Source organism: Rattus norvegicus, chromosome 2, assembly GCF_036323735.1.
Source record: "Rattus norvegicus strain BN/NHsdMcwi chromosome 2, GRCr8, whole genome shotgun sequence".
Lineage (NCBI taxonomy): Eukaryota > Metazoa > Chordata > Mammalia > Rodentia > Muridae > Rattus > Rattus norvegicus.
The window spans coordinates 208,075,878-208,097,940 of NC_086020.1; the positions used below are offsets into that span (position 1 = coordinate 208,075,878).

The window sequence follows — 22,063 nt, forward strand, 5'->3', positions numbered from 1 at the left end:
ATGAAATGATTGAGAAATGCACCAAAAATAATTCATTGTTTATCTGAAGTTTTAATTTCCCTGTCATCTGTTTGGCTATGTTTAAATGAATTGCAATGCAGTTCCTCACCATTTGTGGAGAAGACCCATCTCAAATGTAAGACTGAGTGTGACTGAAGGGGACGGACATGTCAGAACGCACAAACATTCCCCTCCCCCGACATGACCACTTTTGTATGTTAAGGTTTTGCTGTTTATAGATATTTACATAACCAAACCATAAAGGTTTTTATGAGAATATTATTAACCTGTAATTATTTGTGGTTATTTGTTTAAAATATAAATATGCAAGATGGAATCATATTATTTCCAAGAAGTCTTTTTATGTAATGAAGTGGGCATTAGACTTATTGGAAAGTTTAGTGATGAGTCTATTTTTGATATTGTTTTTGTTTTTTTGTTGTTTTGTTTTTTTGGTTTTTTTTTTTTTTGGTTTTCAAGTGGGTGGTTTTCACCGAACAAAACATTGCATTAAAATATTTATGTTTTTGTTATCCATTATCATTTGATGACTCTAAATAGCTGGTTATTTTTTCAGAGTCTTCCATAATCTCATGTACAGGAAAAATAACTTTCATCTTGACCAATAAAACAGCTCTTCCTGGTGTATGTGTGTGACTAAAATTTTCATTTCAATCTATGTTAATATATTTCACTTTAATTTAGCAAATATATCACTTTCTATACACCAGGTAATTTTGTTTCGACAATTAATTCATTGATTTTTAACTCATTTAATTTAAGTATCATCATGACAGTAGTCATAACAGGAAGTGGCTGAGTGAGATTTTGAACCAAGCTCATTTCAAATGTTATGCATCAAACACAACTCTATTGTCCTTTCCCAAAATTAAACAGAAATAAATGGTTCATATAGTGAAACATGACTAGCATCGATTTATGAGACAGACGCGCTACCTACTGCGCTAACGAGGCACCTCTAGCATCGATGTAAAAGATGACCGTTAGCTTGCGTTTCTGTATTTATTACTTAGTTGAAGTATGTATTAATTAGTCTAAACAGACTTTATCTTAGATGTGTGGTTCCTATAAAATTTGAAAAATTTTCTTCATTTTTAAAAATTAGTTCATTTATATACTTTACATCTCAATCACAGTTTCCCCTCCCTCTTGTCCTTCTAGTCCCTTCCTTTCACTTCACCTCCCCCACCCCCATCTCCCTCCCCTCAGAGAAGGGGATGTCTCTCATTGAGACCAGCCTGCTTTGGCATGTCCAACTGCAGTAGGACTAGGTGGGTCTCTTACTGAGCCTAGACAAGTTAACCCATTTAGGGAAAAGGGATCTGAAGGCAGAGAGAGCTCCTGATACAGTTGTTAGGGGTACCACATGAAGACCAAATTGCACATCAGTTACGTATGTGTTTGGGGCCTAGGTAATACCATGCATGCTCTTTGGTTGGTGGTTCTGTCTCTGTGAAACCCAATGAGCACAGATTAGTTGATTGTGTAGGTTTTCTTGTTGTGTGCTTCATCCCTCTCCCTCCTTCAATCCTTCCTCCCTCTCTCCCGCAAGATTCCCCAAGCTCTGGTTAATGTTGAATGAAATATTTCACATTTAACTCGATTTCTCCATCCACTTTCATTTTTCCTGGAAAATATCTTGAACTTTTTATATGTATTTTGCACATGGGAGTTGGATTTGAGATGTTCAGTGTCCATGCAGTTAACATTTGATGATCTATTTCTCCTTTAAAAAAAGATTTATTTTTATTTATGTGAGTATACCGCAGCTGTCTTCAGACACACACCAGAAGAGGGCATCAGATCTCATTACAGATGGTTGTGAGCCACCATGTGGTTGCTGGGAATTGAACTCAGGACCTCTGGATGGACCATGGAGCCATCTCTCTAGTCCTGATGATCGATTTTTTTTAAGTAGTCATAGACTTACAAGGTGATCTTAATGTCTCCTGAAGAAAGGTGAGCAAAATTTTATCACCATGAGCAATCAGAAAATAGAGTTGACCTTCCTTAGCAGAGACACATTCCTCTTTGGACTTTTGTGAATGACTGCTTTATACAGAAACTGTGCTCAATGGTATTAGTGAAGATACAGCCAAAGAATGAGGCTAATATTCTCAATGTGTGTAAACAGGAAACAGAAATGAATGCTTAGAGGTTTGCCAGGGCAGAGGAACCAGGGCAGGAGTCGATGGCTTTCTAGTGACTGTCAGGTTCTGGTGGCAGTATGTTCACTCAGTCAATCAGAGATGACTTTGGAAGTAATTTTAAATTTCAGGTTTTTTATCTATGAAATTAGCCAGTAGGATGACAAGATGAAATGAGCCATTGCAAACCAGATGACCCAGTACCTGGGATAGAGATGACCTAGTTTACTTTGGTCCTCTAATGCACATTTCTTTCTCTTTCCATGAATTTAGGTACCCGACTTTAAAAAAAGCTAAGCAGACAAATCTAAGGATAAAATTGCAAAAGCTTACAACAAAGTTTATTATAGGATATGATAGTTGTCCAAATTCATTATTAGTGTTGCCAATTATTCACTTAGTTCCTAAGTTAAACTTTATAAGGTTGTGTTCAAAGAAAAATGAATATAGGATTTCTAGAAACAACTTCAGGTAACCTCAGAAATACCTAAAATGAGTCCTTTGTAGAAAAAGCCTGGCCATTGTCTAAAACTGTCCAACGTAATTGTACAATGTTAGCGACATCCTTCTTCATTCTCATCTTAATCTCCTAGCATGCATTTTCAGGAAAGTATTGCATGCATTTTTTTTTTGGTAGTGATCTGCTATGAAATGGGTCTGATGCTTTCCCATCAGGCTATGGTTTAATCTTTCTATATTGTCATTAATGGTTGCTGATATCAGAATGACTTCCAAGCACATGCACACACATATACACACACACAGACAATAGGTTGACGTGTGAATTAAAATAATGTGTTTTACTAATACTTACGTCTTGCTACCTTCCTCACATTAGCCATTTTTTGTAGCTATGTAATAGTTATCTGTGTTTCAGTAGAAGCCTGTTTCAATGTCTTTACTTGTTTTCATAGCAAGGAATAATTTTCTATCCCTTTGATGTTAGTGTCTCTATTTTTTCTGAGAGGTCATCTAGTTTCTGTCTTTTTCATCATTTTGTGTGTGTGTGTGTGTGTGTGTGTGTGTGTGTGTGTGTGTGTACACATGTATAAGCATGTCTTCCACCCAAGTGCAGTGAATTAAATGACAGCTTTTTATTCTTTCATATTTGTCTTCAAAAGCATCTTTTCATCTTTGAGGTACTTAGCAATGTAAGTTTCTTTTGAATGCAAGAAAGTTAACAGGCAAGATGTGCTAATTTGGATATACATATATATAAAATTTTATATGCATATAATAGGTCTAGACTTTGATAGCATTTAAAATGAGATTATGAAGATTTAAAATTGTCTATATAGGCAATTATAGTTGTTTTATTTCTTGTGCTATAGCTAAGAAAAAAAATGTGAGCCAACCTGCTTTATGCAGCTGTACAGAGGAGCAAAATTACCTAAAGAAAAGAAAAGTTGTTCTCAAAAAGAACAGATTGATTCTTATAATTACCATGTAATGAGAACTCCTGAGTGAAAATGATAGAGCAGTTTCAGAGAAAATAAAATGTTAACTTTTGGAACACAGAGCTAAGGAGAAGAAAGGTATTTTAAGAGATCAGATTTGCTAAGTAATGTTGATTTTTTCTCCTATAGGTATTAAAAAACAAATCTTTAGTGTGTATCAGTTTTGGTGACATATTTATGCAGTCCACCATGACATCTTATCTAGGACAGACAACTTACTTACACGTAGCATGCTGGTAGTAAGTACATGGTTCCTCTCCACTGGGGAGCATTCACTTTGCTCTCCAACTGGTAGAACACATGTTGGTTCCTCTCTTGGACTTATTTCATGGCCAAAGTGGATTTAGAATCCTAGAAGAATCTTTTAAGGCAGTGGCAGCATTTTCATAGTCACTCAGCATACATAGCATTGTTGAATAACCAGCTTACTCTTTTCTGTCATAAATCTCTGTTGAGAGCCTGCCTGCTCACACAAGTCATTGTTCAGGTTTTGAGTAAATAGAGACCTTAATCTCATGGATATACTTGCTAGTTGAAGAAGGTGGATAAGAATGAAGAAAGAATCTTGGAAAAATTTGACATGTCTAAAGAAGAAGGAGGTAGTGTTTTAGTTCCTGGATTCTCTGAACCTTAGGCAACACCTGCTTAGATGCTGTCTAATTTATCCACCTGGAGAAAGCGAGCTTTGTTGATCTCAGAGAGGTGGACTTGGCAGGGAACTGGAATCAAAGGCAGGAATTGGGATTTTATATAAAATAAAACGAGAAACATTCAGAGATGACATGGAGGTCTAACATAACTCAAAATATCTTTTACCAAGGTTGCTTTGGGAATGGGATTGATGATGGACAGCAGGAGCTCTAAAGTTGAAGCAGGGTGAAAATTTGAGTGCCCTTCAAGATTTAGCAAAATGTGTATTCCTCTGTAACAGATGCAAGGCACTTGTTTAAGTATACAGTTCAAACTACAGGGGCGAGGGAAGAAGTCTCACATCGAAGTGACCTGAGTTCTAGTGGTTGCAGGGCAGACTTAGTTGTCCCAGCCAAGAGAGGAGATGGCTGTTATGGGACACAGAACTAGAGCTCTAGAGAGTTTAGTGATGGTGAGTGTAGTTGGGAAACATAACAAGAATTCAGAGGGTTGTCACTGAAGAAGAGGAAATAATAAAGGTTGGGTTCAGGGAGTTGCAATCCAAGTAAGACCAGCCAGATCATTTCCGGGGAAGGATGTTGGGAGAAACCTGGGAGAGAGAGTGATCAAGAATTCTGTAACAGTTTACAGTTATTCAAAGTGAGATGTTTCTATACAGCTGTACAGCAAACTGTAATGTGCTATTTGGGTGGTAAACCTTACAGGGAGGAAGGATGCAGTTCCAGATACAGCCATAGGAGTGTTTAAACATAAGAAACGTCCTCACGTTTGAAGAACTACACTTGCACAAAAATTTCAAAGTTATCTTGGTTTCACTGTGAGTAGTGCCACCACAAGAAATAACTCAAGGGATATAATTATGCAAACTGTTCAAAGGAACATTTTTACATAATAACAAATTTAAAATGGGACGTCTAAAAGCAATTTTGACATGTCCTACAGTTATATACAATGGAGAATTAGGGCTGGGGCAATGGCAGAGTTGACAGCGTGTTGTTGCAAGTATGAAGACCTGAGATTGGATCCCTAACACCGATGTGAGAAACAATCCGAGGTGGCCTTTGCTGTGATCCCAGTGCTGGAGTGGAGAGAGGAGCTGGGAGTATGTGCTGCCTTTGGGTAGGGAAGCTGGGGCTACTGCTCAGCCCATAAAGGACTTGTGGAGCAAGCCTGAGGGTCACAACTGAGAGCCTTTGTGATATTCACAGGTCCCACGTGAAAGATGATTATAGTAGCCACATCTACAATTCCAGTGATCAGCTAGGGAGATGGGAGTCAGGAACAGGAGAAGTCCCAGATGTTCTCAAGCCCGTGAGCCACCGTCCCAGACTCAAGGCTACCTTTTGACCTTAGCACAAGTGCTGTGGCTCACGTGCCTCTGCACTTCCACACACAGCCAGTCGCACATAAACACAAGAGAAAAGCAGATCCATGCACACGCGAATTCACACACACACATGAATACACGCATGAATTGTGAACTTTCACATAGCAAAACATATATTGAAGTGGAATTCAAACTGAAAAAATGCTAATACGTCAAAATAGTTTTGTTCAGGACTGACCATCAAAAGGTTGCCAGCACACTGTGATGAAGATGTTCTCTCCTCCCTACCATATACAAACACTAATGATGCTCTCTGGCATTCTTTGACATTTTTCTGTGCAGACAAAACAGAAAACATTGCCTCAAAATAGTGACAATGAAATTGTCTTAAAATATAGCATGAAGTTTTATGGTTTCTAAAGCCAGCTCAGATGAATAATAGTGAACCCTAAAAGTGGGTTTTAAGAGCAAACCAACATTTTCAGTCTCAATAAGGGAATGAGTTAGAATGAACATTTACTATTTTAAGACCCAGATATCTGAACTAGTTTCCTCATGTAAAATGGGATATGGAGTTACAAATTAAAGCAAGAGGGTGCAGGCACAGGAAACCAGTGTTGGTCTCAGTGTCCAGAGCTTCTGCAGCTTCCGGGATTTGGGCAAGATTTAACCTGTTGGGGCATCAAAGAAATGAGGGGGTTTCTTTCATTGCTATCTGGTTCTAAAATCTCCCACATGCAACACTACCTAAGACTTGTTTCCTTGCACTTTATTCAGTCAGGGCCAGTCTAAGAAAAAGCATTTAAGTTTTCCTGCCTCTTACTTTTTCACAACCTGTTTCCCCCTCCCGCTACCAGAACTAACAGGCCGATTTTCATAGAATTACCATCTGATCATGCAGTTAACAGCACTCTGCTAATGAAGAAGCCAGTGAGGCCTTTTCTGAATGGCCTTCAGGACCTTGCTTGTATATTTTCTTTTTTAAAAAATGCTGACCTATTAAAATAACCCCAGAACCAGCCTTTGAACTCCCAGCAGCCCAGTCAGGATGTGTCTTTGAGGACCATAAGAACTTGTTCTTGCTGTGGAGATTCAGTGGTCATTTCCTGCCTTCTTTGGCTCCTAGGTGGTAGCTAGCTGAGCCTTATTTTAATGGGCTTCAAGAGTTTCGGAGAAGTTGCTGATCTAGGAAGCATAGTGATGGGGTTGGAGGAAGGGGAGTGTGTATGTGTGTGTGTGCGTGTGTGTGTGTGTGTGTGTGTGTGTGTGTAAAAATAGTGTTGACTTATGTCTACATGCTACACACTCTCAAACACACATCTCGGGTCTCTATCATGCTTCCATCTCAAGAGAGACATCGTATAAATCTTTGCATTATGGTATATTTTCACATTTTTAAAAAACCAATACTCTTTCACGTCTTTTTCTCTTTATAATCTTTCTGCCCTCTGCTTAGAAGTGAGGCTCAGAGTTTTTACATTTAATATATAGCTTCAAAAGAGTTGTTCACTTGACTCTGATATTTATCTCTTACCTGTGCCATCCTAAGATCTGAAAGTAAGATCTTCATATAAGCCAGTGTTTTGGATATGTTTACTAAGTGGCTGAGAGATTTAATTGAAAGAGACCAGGAAGTTATTATCAAAGGAAGTGAAAATATAATTTATTTATTTACAATATTTAGTATGCGGTTAGGGCATAGGCATTTATGCCAGGTGCTGTGTTGATATTAATAGGTTGGTAAATTGAACTTATACTTTATATAGTCTAAGTATTTGTTGGCATCCTCAACTTGGATGTTAAAAACTGCAGTGGAGATAAATTATATAAATTGTACAACCGTCAGAAAGTCAGTGAGAACACTAATCTTCTGCTTAGGTGCCAGTGTCCAGGCAAGATTCTCTGAACTGCTTTGCTTGAGTTGCACCTTGCCCCTCGCCCTCACTGTGCAACACTGACTACACTTCCCATGACGGAAATGGACCTCTTAGGTAACTAGAATGCTTTGAAAAACCCTTTGCTTTGAACTCTTAAACACTTTCTGTACTGACTTCTTCCTTATTACCTAAGTATGACAAGTATTTCATTTGCTCGAATCTATGATTGGTCCTTTCTAGATCCCATTGTACTTTACAACAGAATTCATTGAGTATAGGCATACATTAAGAGAGAGATGAGGATATGGAGTTTTATTTATTTATTTGCACTTTAGTTCTCCCTTGGGAATATTGTGTTATATTTTAGAATAAGGACTTGCCTCAGATACTTAAATAATCTACTTGATGTCTGCATGGCCAGGACTGTAATTGAATTCTGCTCCAGTAAATTCCTGGAATCCCGTGTCCCCATTACATCTTACTGCTGTTCCACCACATGTTGCCATCTGGCACTTGCCTAATGCTTTTCAGGAAAAGATAGCCCCAGGAGTCAGTGGCCATGCCAGCTCAGAGGACAGAAGGCTAGAGGGAGCCATGTGTGCAAGGGGATTAAGCAGCACCAACAGAAAGGGATCTTGAATATTTCCAAACTGCAGCCCTACTAAGAGTATTTCCAGGTCGTAGTGATTCTTCACTTAGTTTCTCCAAAGCCATCCTTGTTTTCATTGATTTTGATGGTATCTTAAGAACTTTAAATACTTGGGATGTGAGCTGATTTTGTCTCCACTTTTACCTTCCATCCTTCCGTAGTGAATTGTTTTTAATATATTCGAAATTGAGCACAATGAAGGCTGTGAAAGGTTTCTGGCTTTTGGAACTTTTCCTGGATTCCTGCCTCAGAAATGCCAAGATGCTCCGAGGATGCCTAGATCATAGCATCCCTCTCTTATCAAACAACAGGGTATGTAGAGTAGAGAAACTGTTCTTTTTACTTCTTTACTTCTGATATATCTATGGTCCTCAATGTAAACTAATTTAATGCCTATGTGGATTATCTGAAAGGAGGTGGCATGTGCTTAGGTTGTTCCTGTCATGTAAATACACACACACACACACACACACACAAATACACACACATACACACACACGCACATGCACACACACATATACACACATATACACACATACACACACATGCACATGCACACATACATACACACACATACACATACACACATACACACACATACACACACATACATACACATACACACACGCACATGCACACACACAAACACACACATACACACACGCACATGTGCACACACATACACAATACACACACATGCACATGCACACACACATACACACACATGCACACACACATACACATACACACATACACACAGACACACATATGCACATGCACACACATACACACACATGCACACACACATACACATATACACATACCTACACACATACTCACACACATAAAATACACACACATACACACACATGCACATGCACACACATACACATGCACATGCACACATATACACAGACACGCACACACACAAACATACATACACATACACACACATACACACATATACACACACACAGACACACACATGCACATGCACACACACATACACATACACACATGCACACACACATGCACATACACACATACCTACACACATACACATACACAGTACACAGTATAGTCTTACAGTGTAGGTAAGAAAACCCCACACTTAAAAGTCAACCATATATACCATGAGAAATTATTTTCAGCTTCTAAAGTTTTGTTAGTGTCTTGTTTGAACTCTAACAATTTTGTTAGTGTTCAAAAACACAAGAAATTTAATTTGGGTCCTCCCAGTAGTAGTAGTGGTTAATAGCAAATGCTTTTCTATTCTTTATGTCTGAATACAAGCTGTATTTCTGTAGTTCTAAAAAGACTAATTACAATCTCTCATTTATTTAATAGTACAGCCTAATATAACACTTAGTGGCTACTTTATTACCTGAATATTGATCTAGCATGAGGCTTGGGGGCTGGGTTTGTAAGCAGCAGCCTTAACCCCAGGCACCGAAGATTGGCTTCTCATCCACGATTAGACACTGAAGTATGTGCATTGTCTTGGAAAGAATTTTGTTCTTGAAACCAAATTAGAGATGAAGACCTGAGGCTGGGGACCAGTATTTCATGTGTTGAAAGTAATTGCTTTGTAAATCCTTTCTTATGGGCATAATTTCTCTTTTCTGTAACATGCAGCTGACTTTCAAAAATATGGTACTAATAGCAATTTAATGCTCCTGATATTTGACAGGAACTATTTAAAGGATTTTGCATTTTGGGTTTAGGAAGTCTCCATGATTCATTTTTTTAAGGAACAGGCTACTATTACAGATGTTATGAATAAGAGAGCAGAATGTGATTTTTGTGAAGTTATTCAGCTTGGTAGCTGGATTGCTAACTCAAGGGATAAGTGATTATGTTTGTAATCACTGTGTCTATTGTCCTTTCTTTGAAACATCTACCAGTGACCTACTCCTTCCCCCAAATAACTGAGGAACTTTAAATTTAAATATGGAACCATTTTCCTTTCTATACCATCTGCTGGGTGGTGTTGAGCAAACGTTTCTTGATATCTTCTAAAGAAAAGTAAGGCTAGCATATACTGAGATAGAGTGATGCTTTTCACTTCTAATTATAGATTTCATCTCAAAAGAGAACCCACACAGACATATGCCAAATAGTCTGGTTTTCTCTGTGTCTTAAGCAAACAGTCCACAGGATTTTCTCACTAAATGATAAAACAAGTATAGTTTTAAAGTGAGCGCTCATGGAGACAACAGACATTGACACTAATCTCCAGTCTTTTAATAATCTAAAAGGCAGGACCTTGTTTCTGATATAGTAGTTACTGTCATTTCCTTTATAGGTAAAAAATCTCTCCACAAACTACGTATGACACTTACTAAATATCCATAGGCTGAAGATATAGCTCAGTGTTAAGAGCTTTTAGACAAATGTATATGAAACCCCGGGTTTGATCTCAGTACTAAGAAAAACAAAACGAAAAGCAAGTTAGCCTAATTTTATTTCATACATTCAATAAGAGTTTACTGAGAATTTCCTTCCTGGTAGGAGTTGCTCCAGTAGTCCTTAAACACTGTTTCCATCCATCTAACCAAAAGGCACATCATGAGCAGGTAGTAAATAATGTATTTAATTGGTAAATAGTTGGCCATGAAATTATAAGATAAATCAACTGCAGAACATTATCTTAACATCTCTTATTTGACAGAAGATAACAGGCCCCATTGGGATTCTGTGCATGAGGAACCATTGTCTGAGGATAGACCCTTCTGAGGTGGCAGTTCACCGTAACCATTCTCTAAGCACAGACTTTTGGCACCAGATTAAAGTGTTGACAACTTGTTTTCATGTGTTTCTATTGTTCCCATTTACAGCAATAGTTGTGTGTTAAGTATGTTAATAATTTCATTTACTTTTACCAAAATTTCATTGACTTTAATCATTCAGATTTCTTTTTTCTCCTTAATATGCATAATGTGTTGGTCAACTTTAAAATAGTCAGAAACTATTTTGTTACCACAAGCAAGCAATTGTCCTTTTCTATGTTGATTGACATTTCTTTCTGATTTACAAACAACCAAACAAAAGCAAAGGACCCATTGCCTAGTGTTTCAGAGTCTAATTACCCACTGCGGGGGGGGGCACCTCAACATTAATTATGACATAATTAGCACTTTTATCCTTGGCATTTAACCTTTCCAAACCCACTTGATGAGAAATAAACATTTGCACTGCACAGTTACCTGAAATTTCAGTTCTAACCTATTGTAACTCAGAAACCTGAGATGCTCACGTCCCTCATAATTAAGCCAATTCAAAGTTTAATTACAAACTAATGATAAGAGGTTAGAACAGCACTGGTTGATTTTCTTTCCTTCTTCTTCCAGTGTTCCAGTACCTGTGGTTTGTGTGTGTGTGTGTGTGTGTGTGTGTGTGTTGCATGTATGCTTGCATGTTGATGGACATGTATATAGATATATTGGCATGTAGAAGCCAGAAATTGCTCTTGAGAACCGTCTTCCATTGTTCTTGTGCCTTGTTCATTAAGACAGGATCTCTCAATCAATCCTAGAACTCATGGATATGACACGTCTTACTAACCAACTTTCTCTGGGGAATACCCTGAAGATTGCCTACCATTCCCACCTGACATTTACTTGGGCATCTGAAGATCCATTCTGATCTTCACACTTGCTGGGAAAATGTTTGAACTTCTGAATCATCTCTCCATCCCCTAATAGTTGGGTTTTAAGGAAGTCCCTAGACACCCCTCCCCACGCCACATCAGTCTATTTAAATAAGAGTTTACTAGAAAACAAGGGCTATATCTGCTTTTAACCTGTGTTAGAGAATTAGATGAGTGACGCTATATGCAAAAATTATATTAAAGAATAATGAGAAATTCAGTTATTTTCTAAATATTGTTTTAAACTACATTATTTTTCCAAACATTTCTTTTCCTCTCTGTGAGAGACTCTACTCATATCGAATGAAGTAATTGTGAAATTATATGGGAAGACTTGGGCAATATGATGGGAAAATATAATTTTTAGTATTTTCTATACTAAATTTCTGCATATTTTCTATGCATCCATGCTCTATAATAAAAGGGTAAGAGTGTGTGGGATGATAACTCAGAAAAGGAGCAGATCCTGTCATGCTGTTCAATATGATGCACGAAAGGTGCTGAGAAATAGGGGCACACAGCAAGCACAGTCCATGCACGCGCCAAGTTAGAATGACTTGCATGAGCTTTGACTCAAACAAGAACATGCTCTCACAAAGAATGGAAGCATGGTAGAGGAAAAGGCGTAGAGCCATGATTTGCGGGGTGGAGGGACTACTGGGAAACGGCGTCTTCTAGACATTACAGGGCCACCAATCATGAGCTCCCAGCAGCTGTTGTTCCTTGCTCAAGATCAAGCCCATCAAGACCCCAGCGTGACTGTAGGAGCTCACCAGATCCTAGCTGAAGTATTGAATGTTGGTGGCCACTGAGAGAGGGTTGTTACTTTCACTTCAGGATTGTGGCCCTACTATGTTGCCTATACTTCATATAGGAAACTCTCCCTGGACTCAGTATGTTACTTTTCAAAAGGAGAGATGATATCAAGTTGTGGAGGGGATGTGGAAGGTGGCTAGGAGGAGATGGCGTGGGGAGTGAGGTTGAATATAATCAATGCTCAATATGTTCATGTATCAAATTCTCAAAATAGCATATATTTAATTAAATAATTCTAAAAACCATAAAAAGTAGAAAAATGACACACAACAGATGTAAGGAGACCTTCATCTTGTTCTGATATTAACAATACATATCTTTAGTTAACTCTTAACATTTTAAAACAGTCTTCTTATACCTGACAGAACCATGTCAGATGTTTTTGGACTACACAGTTAATTTTGCAATGAGAGTGTTTAATTTTGCATTTTGTACAAGAGTGTTTGGTTGAGAGAAAGCCTAGGCTTTTGTATATTATTGTATCTACACAGTCCATGGGGAACACTTGTTCTGTAAATGACGTTTGATGTACATTTCCGTTAGATGTACATTGCCAGCATTAAAAGCAATCACTGTTTCTCAAATGCAAGACATCTTAGACAATCCGCATGCCTAAAGAGGTCTCCAAGGCTTGCTCACAGGTTAGATCTCCAATAAGCTCACGTGCACTCACTTCTACCTCCGTTTTCATAAGACCTCTCTCTCCTAGCCTTACCTGCTTTAGCTTCACTTTGCATCTATTTACTGCAAGCCATGTACCTAGCCGTATCTCTTTGTGAACCTATCCTATCCATTCTGCTTCCTTTAAATTCAGTTCAAAGCCTTCTTCTCTTCCATCCTGCCCATAGCTCTTCATTAATCTCCATAGACACCCGATGAATGCCATTTGTTCTGGCTAAAAGCAGACATTTTTTTGCGAGTGCACAATGATCATGGGTTTTGAACTATCCACGCCAGAAGGAAACCACTTACCACCAAGCAGAAAATAGTACCAGCAAAGTCAAACTCAGTAGTGGGATGTACAGAAAAAAATGTTACTCCTTGGCTTTGACAAAATGCCACCCGGTCTTACCTCATGACCTGTAGTACCATGAAGCTAGCCGAGTCAAGGAGAGGAACATCTCTTCATTTTACTTCATCATTAAATCCTGCAATCTCACTGGAAGTATACATGGTGTAACATAGTACAATCATAGTGTGTGAGCAGAACTTGGCCTGATTCAGATCTTGGCTTCTTCCATTAACTGTCTTTGCAAAGATATTTATCTCTTTGAGCTACAGTTTTCTTGTTGAAAGAGCAAAGATAGCAATGCCTTAGTTGAGGCTGGGTATAATTCTACCACTTGGAAGCCTAAGGCTGGAAGGTCCAAGTTTGAGGCAACCTTGGGATAGAAATTGAAATCTAGTCACAAAAACCCCACAAAACAGAAACAAAACACCAGCCAAGCAAACAAAAAACCAAAACAAGACAAAACCCAATCAAACCAACAAGGGCAAACTTCCTCCTCTGTGTAATGGTCCTGAGGATGGGTGATAACGTAGCCAGAGCGTCTGCCACCTAAAGAACACTTGAAATTCACTAATCTTTAGATATTGTTGTTGTGGTTACCAAGATTATTGCCACTAGCCTCATCAACGCGGCCAATTATAACTCTCTTTGAAGCTGACAGAAATGAACTAATACTGTCGTGCTATACGACTCCCCAGTGTAAGGGAATGTCAGGGCGGGGAGGCAGGACAGAGGGTGGTTGAGTGAGGAAACACCCTCATAGGAGTGGGGGAGGGATGGGATAAGGGGTTTATGGACAGGAAACCAGGAAAGGGGATGACATTCAAAATGTAAATAAAAAATATCCAATAAAAGAAAAGAAAAAATGTAGGACATTTACTCATGGAGAAAAGATAGAGATTGTGCCTTTGAAGAGGAGAGAGAAGGAGAGGTGTCCTCATTTAACTCTAGCTCTAGGACTTAGGAATCTATTCCCTTCTCCTACTTTCCCCCTTGCATCAATTCGTGGATTGTAAGTAACTGGGGAAGGGTGATTTGCCAGCTCTTCTCACTTGGCAGAGTTTAGAACTGTTTTTTTGAGGAGACTATGTCTACCCAATCCAAAAGAGATGGGGAAATTCACAGTTACTATTTTGGTACATGGAAACTCAGTGATGTTGTGATATAATCTTTCTTGCTGATATTAATGTTCATGTAAAAAGAAAATAAACTGTGTTTTACAGAAATATTAAATAGCTTATATAAATTAGAAAAGAAGATGATACAGAACACAGAAATGTGGATTCATGTTAGTTAAAAAGTTAAGATATAAATGTCTTGAAAAAATTTCTCAAAAGAAATAATTTTATTTATCTTTAGGTTAAAAAAGCCTTGATTGCACATTTCTGATTCTGTTTTGTATTTTCTCACATAATTTTATCACACACTCAATGCTCATATGAGTCTGTGTGCAGAGTTTTGAGCACATGTATGGGTGTACGGAAAAAAAAGAACCAAAAACAAAAAAAACCAAAAGATTTTGGTCCTGTCTTTATGGATGTCCACTTAAAACACATTAAACATTTCTTCCTCTTCAACAGGTCTGCATTATCTCAGAAACTGAGAAGTATGCCACCAAGCTGAAAGATGTTTAAATAGAAAGAAATCTGTCGCCCATTTCTTTCACATTCATAAATTTTCAGCTGGGGACTTTACAAATGATTTATTATGTATTTACATTACATGGTGAACGGTCTTTGAGCAGTGTTTCTAATGAGAAAAAGATTATGAGCCCAAGCACAGGGGGGTTGTTACAGGGCTGAGAAGAAAAGGGATCCCCTCCCCCCTAGACTGCCAGCATCATGGAATGTAAGATTCAGTGGTTAAGGCACAAAGCCTTTGGCTGATGCTCCCAGCTGCAATTACCAACACAGGAGAGATGGCTATGGAGTGGAGAGGGCTTCGCAAATTAAAATGCAAGAACTCATTGCCCTACTTTTGGTTTAATATAATACTACCTTGGTTATGTGCTTGTTTAAGGGTCTGGTCCGTCCATAGCTGGCCTTTCTTTTCTCATGTTGAACAGTGGAAAACTGAATTATTCAACTAATCCATAAAGTAGGGTGCTGTTCTAGAAGCCATCTTGCTTTACAAACTACCACAGGATGTGACTGTCAACCTCTTTATCAGTGAAACCAAAGATAAGATAAAGGAAACAATAACAACAACAACAACAACAACAACAACATCCTGCCCGTTAACTTACTGTCAAGTGTGGTTGTGAGCCAGGACAGGATTGCTTGAACTTTGAGGCTGAACAGTGTGACTTGCGCACACAGGATGACAGAGGTTCTTTGCCAGAGTAAGTGGGCTGGAGCATCTTGTCTAGCCTGGGGACACTAGCTGCTGGCTGGTGAGACAGCGTGGGGTGTGCGCACTGTCTGCTAAGTCTGTGCTGAGTGTCTTCCAGCTGAGGATAGCTGAGCTGAGGACGCAGTCTCTCTCACCTTTGACCACGTGCTCACACCGTATCTTCCTGTTTTGCTGTTGCTGGTTTTTCTGCTTGCTTTCTTTTTGAGTTGGGGTCTAAAAAGTGTTGCTAAACTTGGCTGGCTTCAAACTCCCGGACTACAGTGATCATCGCAGCCCAGCCTCCCAGGTGCCGTCTTCTTGTTCTTAACAGAGAGGAAGCAGAGGGAGAAACTTTGCCTGTATGTGCATTCTCTCTGTTAGTGGAGTGTACTAGTCTGGGATGGTGAACATGAAGATTGAGTTTGTACCCACTCTGCAACAACTGTTGCTTTGTAAGCTTGGCTATGTTACTTAATTTCTATCTATTTCCTTGAAAAAAATCTAGACAATGACCTTTTATTGAAAATTACATTTATCTTTTCATTGTGTATGTATGTATGCATATGTATATGCATTTGTGTGTATGTATGTATGTATATATGTATGTATGTATGTATTTATGTATATTACACATTTTGATACAGAGTTAAAAGGTTAACATGTGGGAATGATTCTATCCTCTCTTTCTAACCCTCCTACCATGTTGGTGCCGGTAATCAAAGTCAGGCCACCGGGGTTGGGCTATCTCACTGACTAGCTTTTTTCTACAACAGAACCACTGAAGATTAAGCTAGAAGGTACATGTTCTTCTAACAACTTCAAAACGAAAAGTTGTATTTCCTATACAAAGCTAAGAGCATTCCACTGTCCCTACTCATGACCAATATTACAGACTGATTCCAGGGACCCCGTGAAACTTGAACTTCTTCTAGAAACTTGGGAGGTGACAGCTTCTGGGGAACATTGTGAACTAATGAAATAGAACTTGAAGGGGAAAGAATCCACTTCAGGTCAAGGGCAATTGTAAAAGATGAAATTAAAGAACACAATGTATCCATCTTAAAACAGGCATGATGCCTTAACCACAGAGTATACTCTATAGCTAAGAAATGGGCATCTTATTTTCTATTATAGATGAATGTTGCATATTCATATTGAGACTACATGATTTTTATCCCATAAAAGGAAATAGCCAACGAGAGAGCTAACATGGCACAGGTGATATTTGAACGAGGTCAATCTGTCTTTAAGGTCCATTGTGTTCCCAATCAGGCAAATGTTGCTATTTTCCTCCAAAAATTGCATCTAGGTTTATTTTAACCCTCTCTGGTCCAAGTGAAAATTTACCAGTTAAGTTCCTTTGTGTAATGGAAAAAAGAAAACATCTTCAATAAATGCTGCTGGTCTAACTGGCAGGTGGTTTGTAGAAAAATGAAAATAGATCTATTTGTCACCTTGCACAAGCTCAAGTTCAAGTGGATCAAGGACCTCAACACAAAGCCAGATACACTGAAACTAATAGAAGAGAAAGTGGGAAAGAACCTTAAACTCATGGGCGGGGGTGGGGGGTAGGTACTTTCTAAACAGAACTCCAGTGGCTCAGGATCTAAAATCAAGAATTGATAAGTGGGATCTCCAGAAACTGAAAAGCTTCTGTAAGGCAAAGGACACAGACAATAGGACAAATCGGCAACCTACAAATTGGGAAAAAAATCTTCACTCCATATCTGATAGAGGGCTAATATCCAAACTACAAAAAGAACTCAAGAATCAAAGAACAATCTAAAATGGGCCAAACGCTTTAATGAAAAACAGCTTTGGTCTCATGTAAGACCTGAATACTTCCCCTCCCTGAATACTGGTCCTGTCACTGTCTTTATGTTACTTCAATTATACTATCTACACTGATATACAATGGAGGGAGATTTACTTGCATTTTGTCAGTCTATCTTAATGACCAGGTTATAGGAAACTATGTCCTCTAGTGCTTTTAATTGACATGTTAATTCAAGCTCTGTTTATTCATTTTGCAAAAGAGACTCATCCTGCAGATTCCTCCCACTAGCTTCAAAATGAGTCATTTCTAAGGAGCTGGGTAGTGCTTCCTGCCAACTTTTAAATAGCTGGAAGAACGATGCCTGGTGCCTTCTTCCATCTCCACAATCTCTTTAGAGGTTCATCGTGCATTCAAGTTTCAGGGAGACAATTTGCAATCCAATTTTGGAGGCGTCTATTAGAAGTCTATTACTGCCCCAAATACAGTGTTATAGATACTCATTTGACTTCATGAGGCAGGCACAGTGGTGCATGCCTCTCATTCCAGCACGTGGAAGGTAGAGAGAGATAGGAGACTCAGGAATTCAAGGCCAGTCTTGTCACTAGTTAGTTTGAAGTCAGGTTGCACTCCCTTGGCATCCCATTTCAAAACACAAACAAAAAAAAATAATAAGAAAATGCGAACAAAAACAAATTTTATAATAAACTCAACAATGCGTCTTCAATGATCTCTCTGTAACTTCTCTGGTTAAAATGAATTCATAGATGGTGTCAGAGTGGGTCGATGTGAAAAATAATGGTTTTCACTACTGGAAAATATATAACATTTTTAAGATTTTTTTCCCCTAGAGATACAATTCCCATGAATTATAAAATAATCTTTACTTTTAAAATCCTAGGTTAAAGGGTATGTATTCCATGAAAAGGTCCTTGAGAATCTGCAGTTTGATTCTTTAAGAGAATGGTTGAATTTTGTGGTTTGCACCCTCATTCAATGAGGTTCCTGGAAGCCACTAAGCTGTGTTCTGATGAAGTCAGCCTCCAGCTGTCCTTAGGTGAGTACCTTGTAGGGACAGAATCTCAAACTCAGTCATTTCTCTCCAGTAAACATGAGAGACTTAGATGTGATTAAAAGTGCTTTAGCTAAAAAAAAAAACAAACAAACAAACAACGCTAAATGAATCAGCAGTGCCACAAGTGGTCTAGCCACTGATCTGGAAGCAGGTATCCCAATGTCCTATTCCTCGATTCTGCTCATGGAGCCTTCTGGGCCCACATTTTTTAATCACCTAAGCAGTAGCCTCCAGGTTCCTTGTAAAAAAGGAAGGGCAGTAGAGGAAACAATGATTAAAAGAACTGTTTAAGCAAACAGTCCCCCCTCCCTCTCCCCCTGCCTCCCCTCCCCCTCCCTCTCCCTCTTCCTCCCTGTCTCCTACTCTGCCGCCTTTCTATAGGTCCCAGATGAAGGAGTCACAGGTCATTCCTCCGAAACTTATGCAGGTCATACACACCTCTCTTAAAACATAAATCTTTCAAAAATATATGGCTCAGAAAAGAAACTTCGAGATACATAGCACTATCAAAGAAGAGCCTTGACACAATATTTCTTCTACAAGTTTCAAGATAGTAGCTCTTCCCCAATCCAGATAAACCTCTCAGTCATCAAAGACAGAAGCTGCTATCTGTACTGGGAAGTGAGAACCTCCATGTTGGGCTAAAAAGACAACGAAGGTAAGCTATTGAGAGTGCAGCAGTCCTTTCCAAATTCTCCATTCAACCCGAGATATAATTACAGGAACCCTTAGAACCCTTAGATTTTCCTAAATGTATGCAATATGTCCTCTCTTCACCTGTAATTTAACAAACCCCTTGCTTAAAAATGTCTTCCGAATGCAATGGATCACAGTACATGGAATCCTGTACCTGTCAATCTTTTACACCCCTCCCATAAACTGTCCCTCCCTCAAATGCTGCATTAGGTAAGTCAGAGGTTCCTTATGAGTGGGAGCCTATGTTAATTGCCGAACCGAAACACTGCTCAGGTCACAATAAAAGCACAGATACAAAAAGAAATGTGAACTCAGATGATGTCATACATTTTGAAATATATATTCACTTGTTTATGCATGTATCTACACTGAGTTATATACATATAGATATGAGTATATGTATGCATCTGTGCACACACCCACACACACCACGGCAAAAGGCCAGTAGAATGGTGATTGACATCTAGAAATGACCCAATTTTAGAAGCAGATGAAGTACCATAGCAACTGTAGTAGGAGAAGGGTTTAAGAGGGTTAATAGAAGCCACCGATAATCCTGATACCACTTAAACATCTCTGGTCCTACACTCTAGGCAAAACTGTATGCATTTGAATTCCCACCGAAAGCTCACAGAGTTCTAGATATAGTCAGCAAATTGAAAAACACAAATTACAAAATCTAGGCATCATGGCCCCTCTGGAGCATTGATATTTACTGTGCACACTGACGCTATAGGGCCAAAAACTAGACCTGTACTCTCACAGGTATCCCTTCCTGGAAGGACACCCAGCGAGCTGCCCCTAGTGAGAACCAGCCGGTGCTGGCAGGTGTCCACAGGCACACTCAGGGGCGCTCTGGAGAAAAACCTGTGGGAGGAAAGGGAGAGGGTCGAGCATTTGGAAACAGCAGGGCTCAAGCCCTGGTGCTCCGGTGTGGTCACCAATCCTGCCCAGGATCCGAATTCGCTCCGGAGCTGTCCGGAAAGATCTGCATTACGCCAGGGCGCTGGGCCAACTCACCTCAACGAAATAGAAACAGGGCAGGAGGGTGACGCTGTCCTTGATCACTTTGCCCTTTGGCCTCTCCTTCGCCGACATCCCGGCCACCTGCCGGGCTCCGAGTCCTCCCGTGGGTGAGGTGTGCACTGCGCGGCCACCGAGGCGAGCTGCCTGCTCCAGCCGCAAGCGCCCGGTGCCGCTGATGTCACATTCCCCGCGGGCACCGCTGGAGCCAGCGCGCTGCATGCAGCGCCCCCTCCTTTTCCCCGCCCTTCTTTGCAGTAACCCGGCGCTTCCCTGATCCCGCAGGTCTTCTTCAGCCGGGTTTTAGTCCGTATTTTGAGGGAAAGTGATAGCCAGCTCCCCCTCCAAGCTGTTGCTGTGATGGCTTCCCCTCCCTGCCACTCTCCCTGGGCTCTCCACCGCCCAAGCTGTGAGGCTCCTCTGCTGGTTGTCTGAGCTTGACGTCAAAAATAGTGGGGGGAGGCACTCCTGGTTTCTGCAGAAGCAAGGCTGAGGAGCCAAGGCACCTGGTCTCCTACCTGGGGTTCTTGTTGCCTTTCTAGAGAGCAGGAGCTTGCTGGGCACCGCTATCCACCTTACCCATAGCAAAAGAGACCTCCACCTGTGCAAAATTAAAACTCAGATTTCATACTGACAAGTAGGCCATAGAAGGAATTCACTGGGAGCTGGCCGCTACCCAAGCGTGACAGCCCTGACTACTGATCTCTAGGGAGGTAACTCCAAGGGAAGCACCTAGAAAAAGCTCCAATCCGCCGAGGAACAAAGTGAGAATTTTTTGCCTGCATCTGAAGAGAGAGGGTGAATTGGGGCATTGTCACTGGCTCCAAAGCTCAGGAAATGTTCTAACCTCCCTCTTATTCCCTAGTACACCGTGGGAATCACAGCTGTAACTAAGGAAGCAGGACTCCAAACACTGAAGTCTAAGCCAAACCCTAGTTGCCAGGGTCTATGGTTGCTCTCCTTTTTGTGACTCTTGGCAACCATTACTGTCAAGTTCTACAGCAGAAACACGCAAGGGACACAAAGCAACACATGGGGATATAACCCACTTCTGTGACTATCTGTTCTAGGTCATTTCTTGCTCCTTCAAAGTCTCCCTGCCAGCCACTCCCCAACCTACTTTTCAGCTGGTTTTTGCCATTGCTGCTCCAGGAGGGTTTGGGCAAGCTAGGGGCCCTATTCATAACATTCGTGTCTCACTACCTGTGCAGCATCTTGCCCCTGATCCTTCTGCTGCCAGGATCAGGTTTCAGAGTCCTGCAGTGCAGTTGTTCATTTCTGCTCTCCATGTACCGTATTTATTCAGAGAAACTCTACCCCAGGTAAATCGTGTCTATCTGAGCAGCTAAATACAGTAGAATAAAACCACAACGTGTGATCTCGGGATCACAGCTTAAGTCTCCCCACCTCATGATCCTAGTGTTTCCTTCTTACTTGGTCATGATTCCATGCATATCTTCTCCTAACTTCTCAAAAGACACACAATCGGCTAGCTTCACCTCACTCAGAGAGTAGGAGCTAGAGAAAAAGACTATGTTATGGTTCAAAACGGAGTACTCAC

General features: G+C 40.0%; 1 protein-coding gene across 1 annotated transcript in view; it reads right to left on the reverse strand.

Annotated features, from left to right (window-relative positions):
- Plppr4 (phospholipid phosphatase related 4) overlaps window positions 1-21,314 on the reverse strand; it is a 40,986-nt gene extending 19,672 nt beyond the window's left edge. Inside the window, exon 1 of the mRNA NM_001001508.2 lies at window positions 20,500-21,314. Within this exon, the coding sequence (NP_001001508.2) occupies window positions 20,500-20,724 (225 nt within the window). The 5' untranslated portion in view covers window positions 20,725-21,314. The remainder of the gene's footprint in view (window positions 1-20,499) is intronic.
- Between the last annotated feature and the right edge of the window lie 749 nt (window positions 21,315-22,063).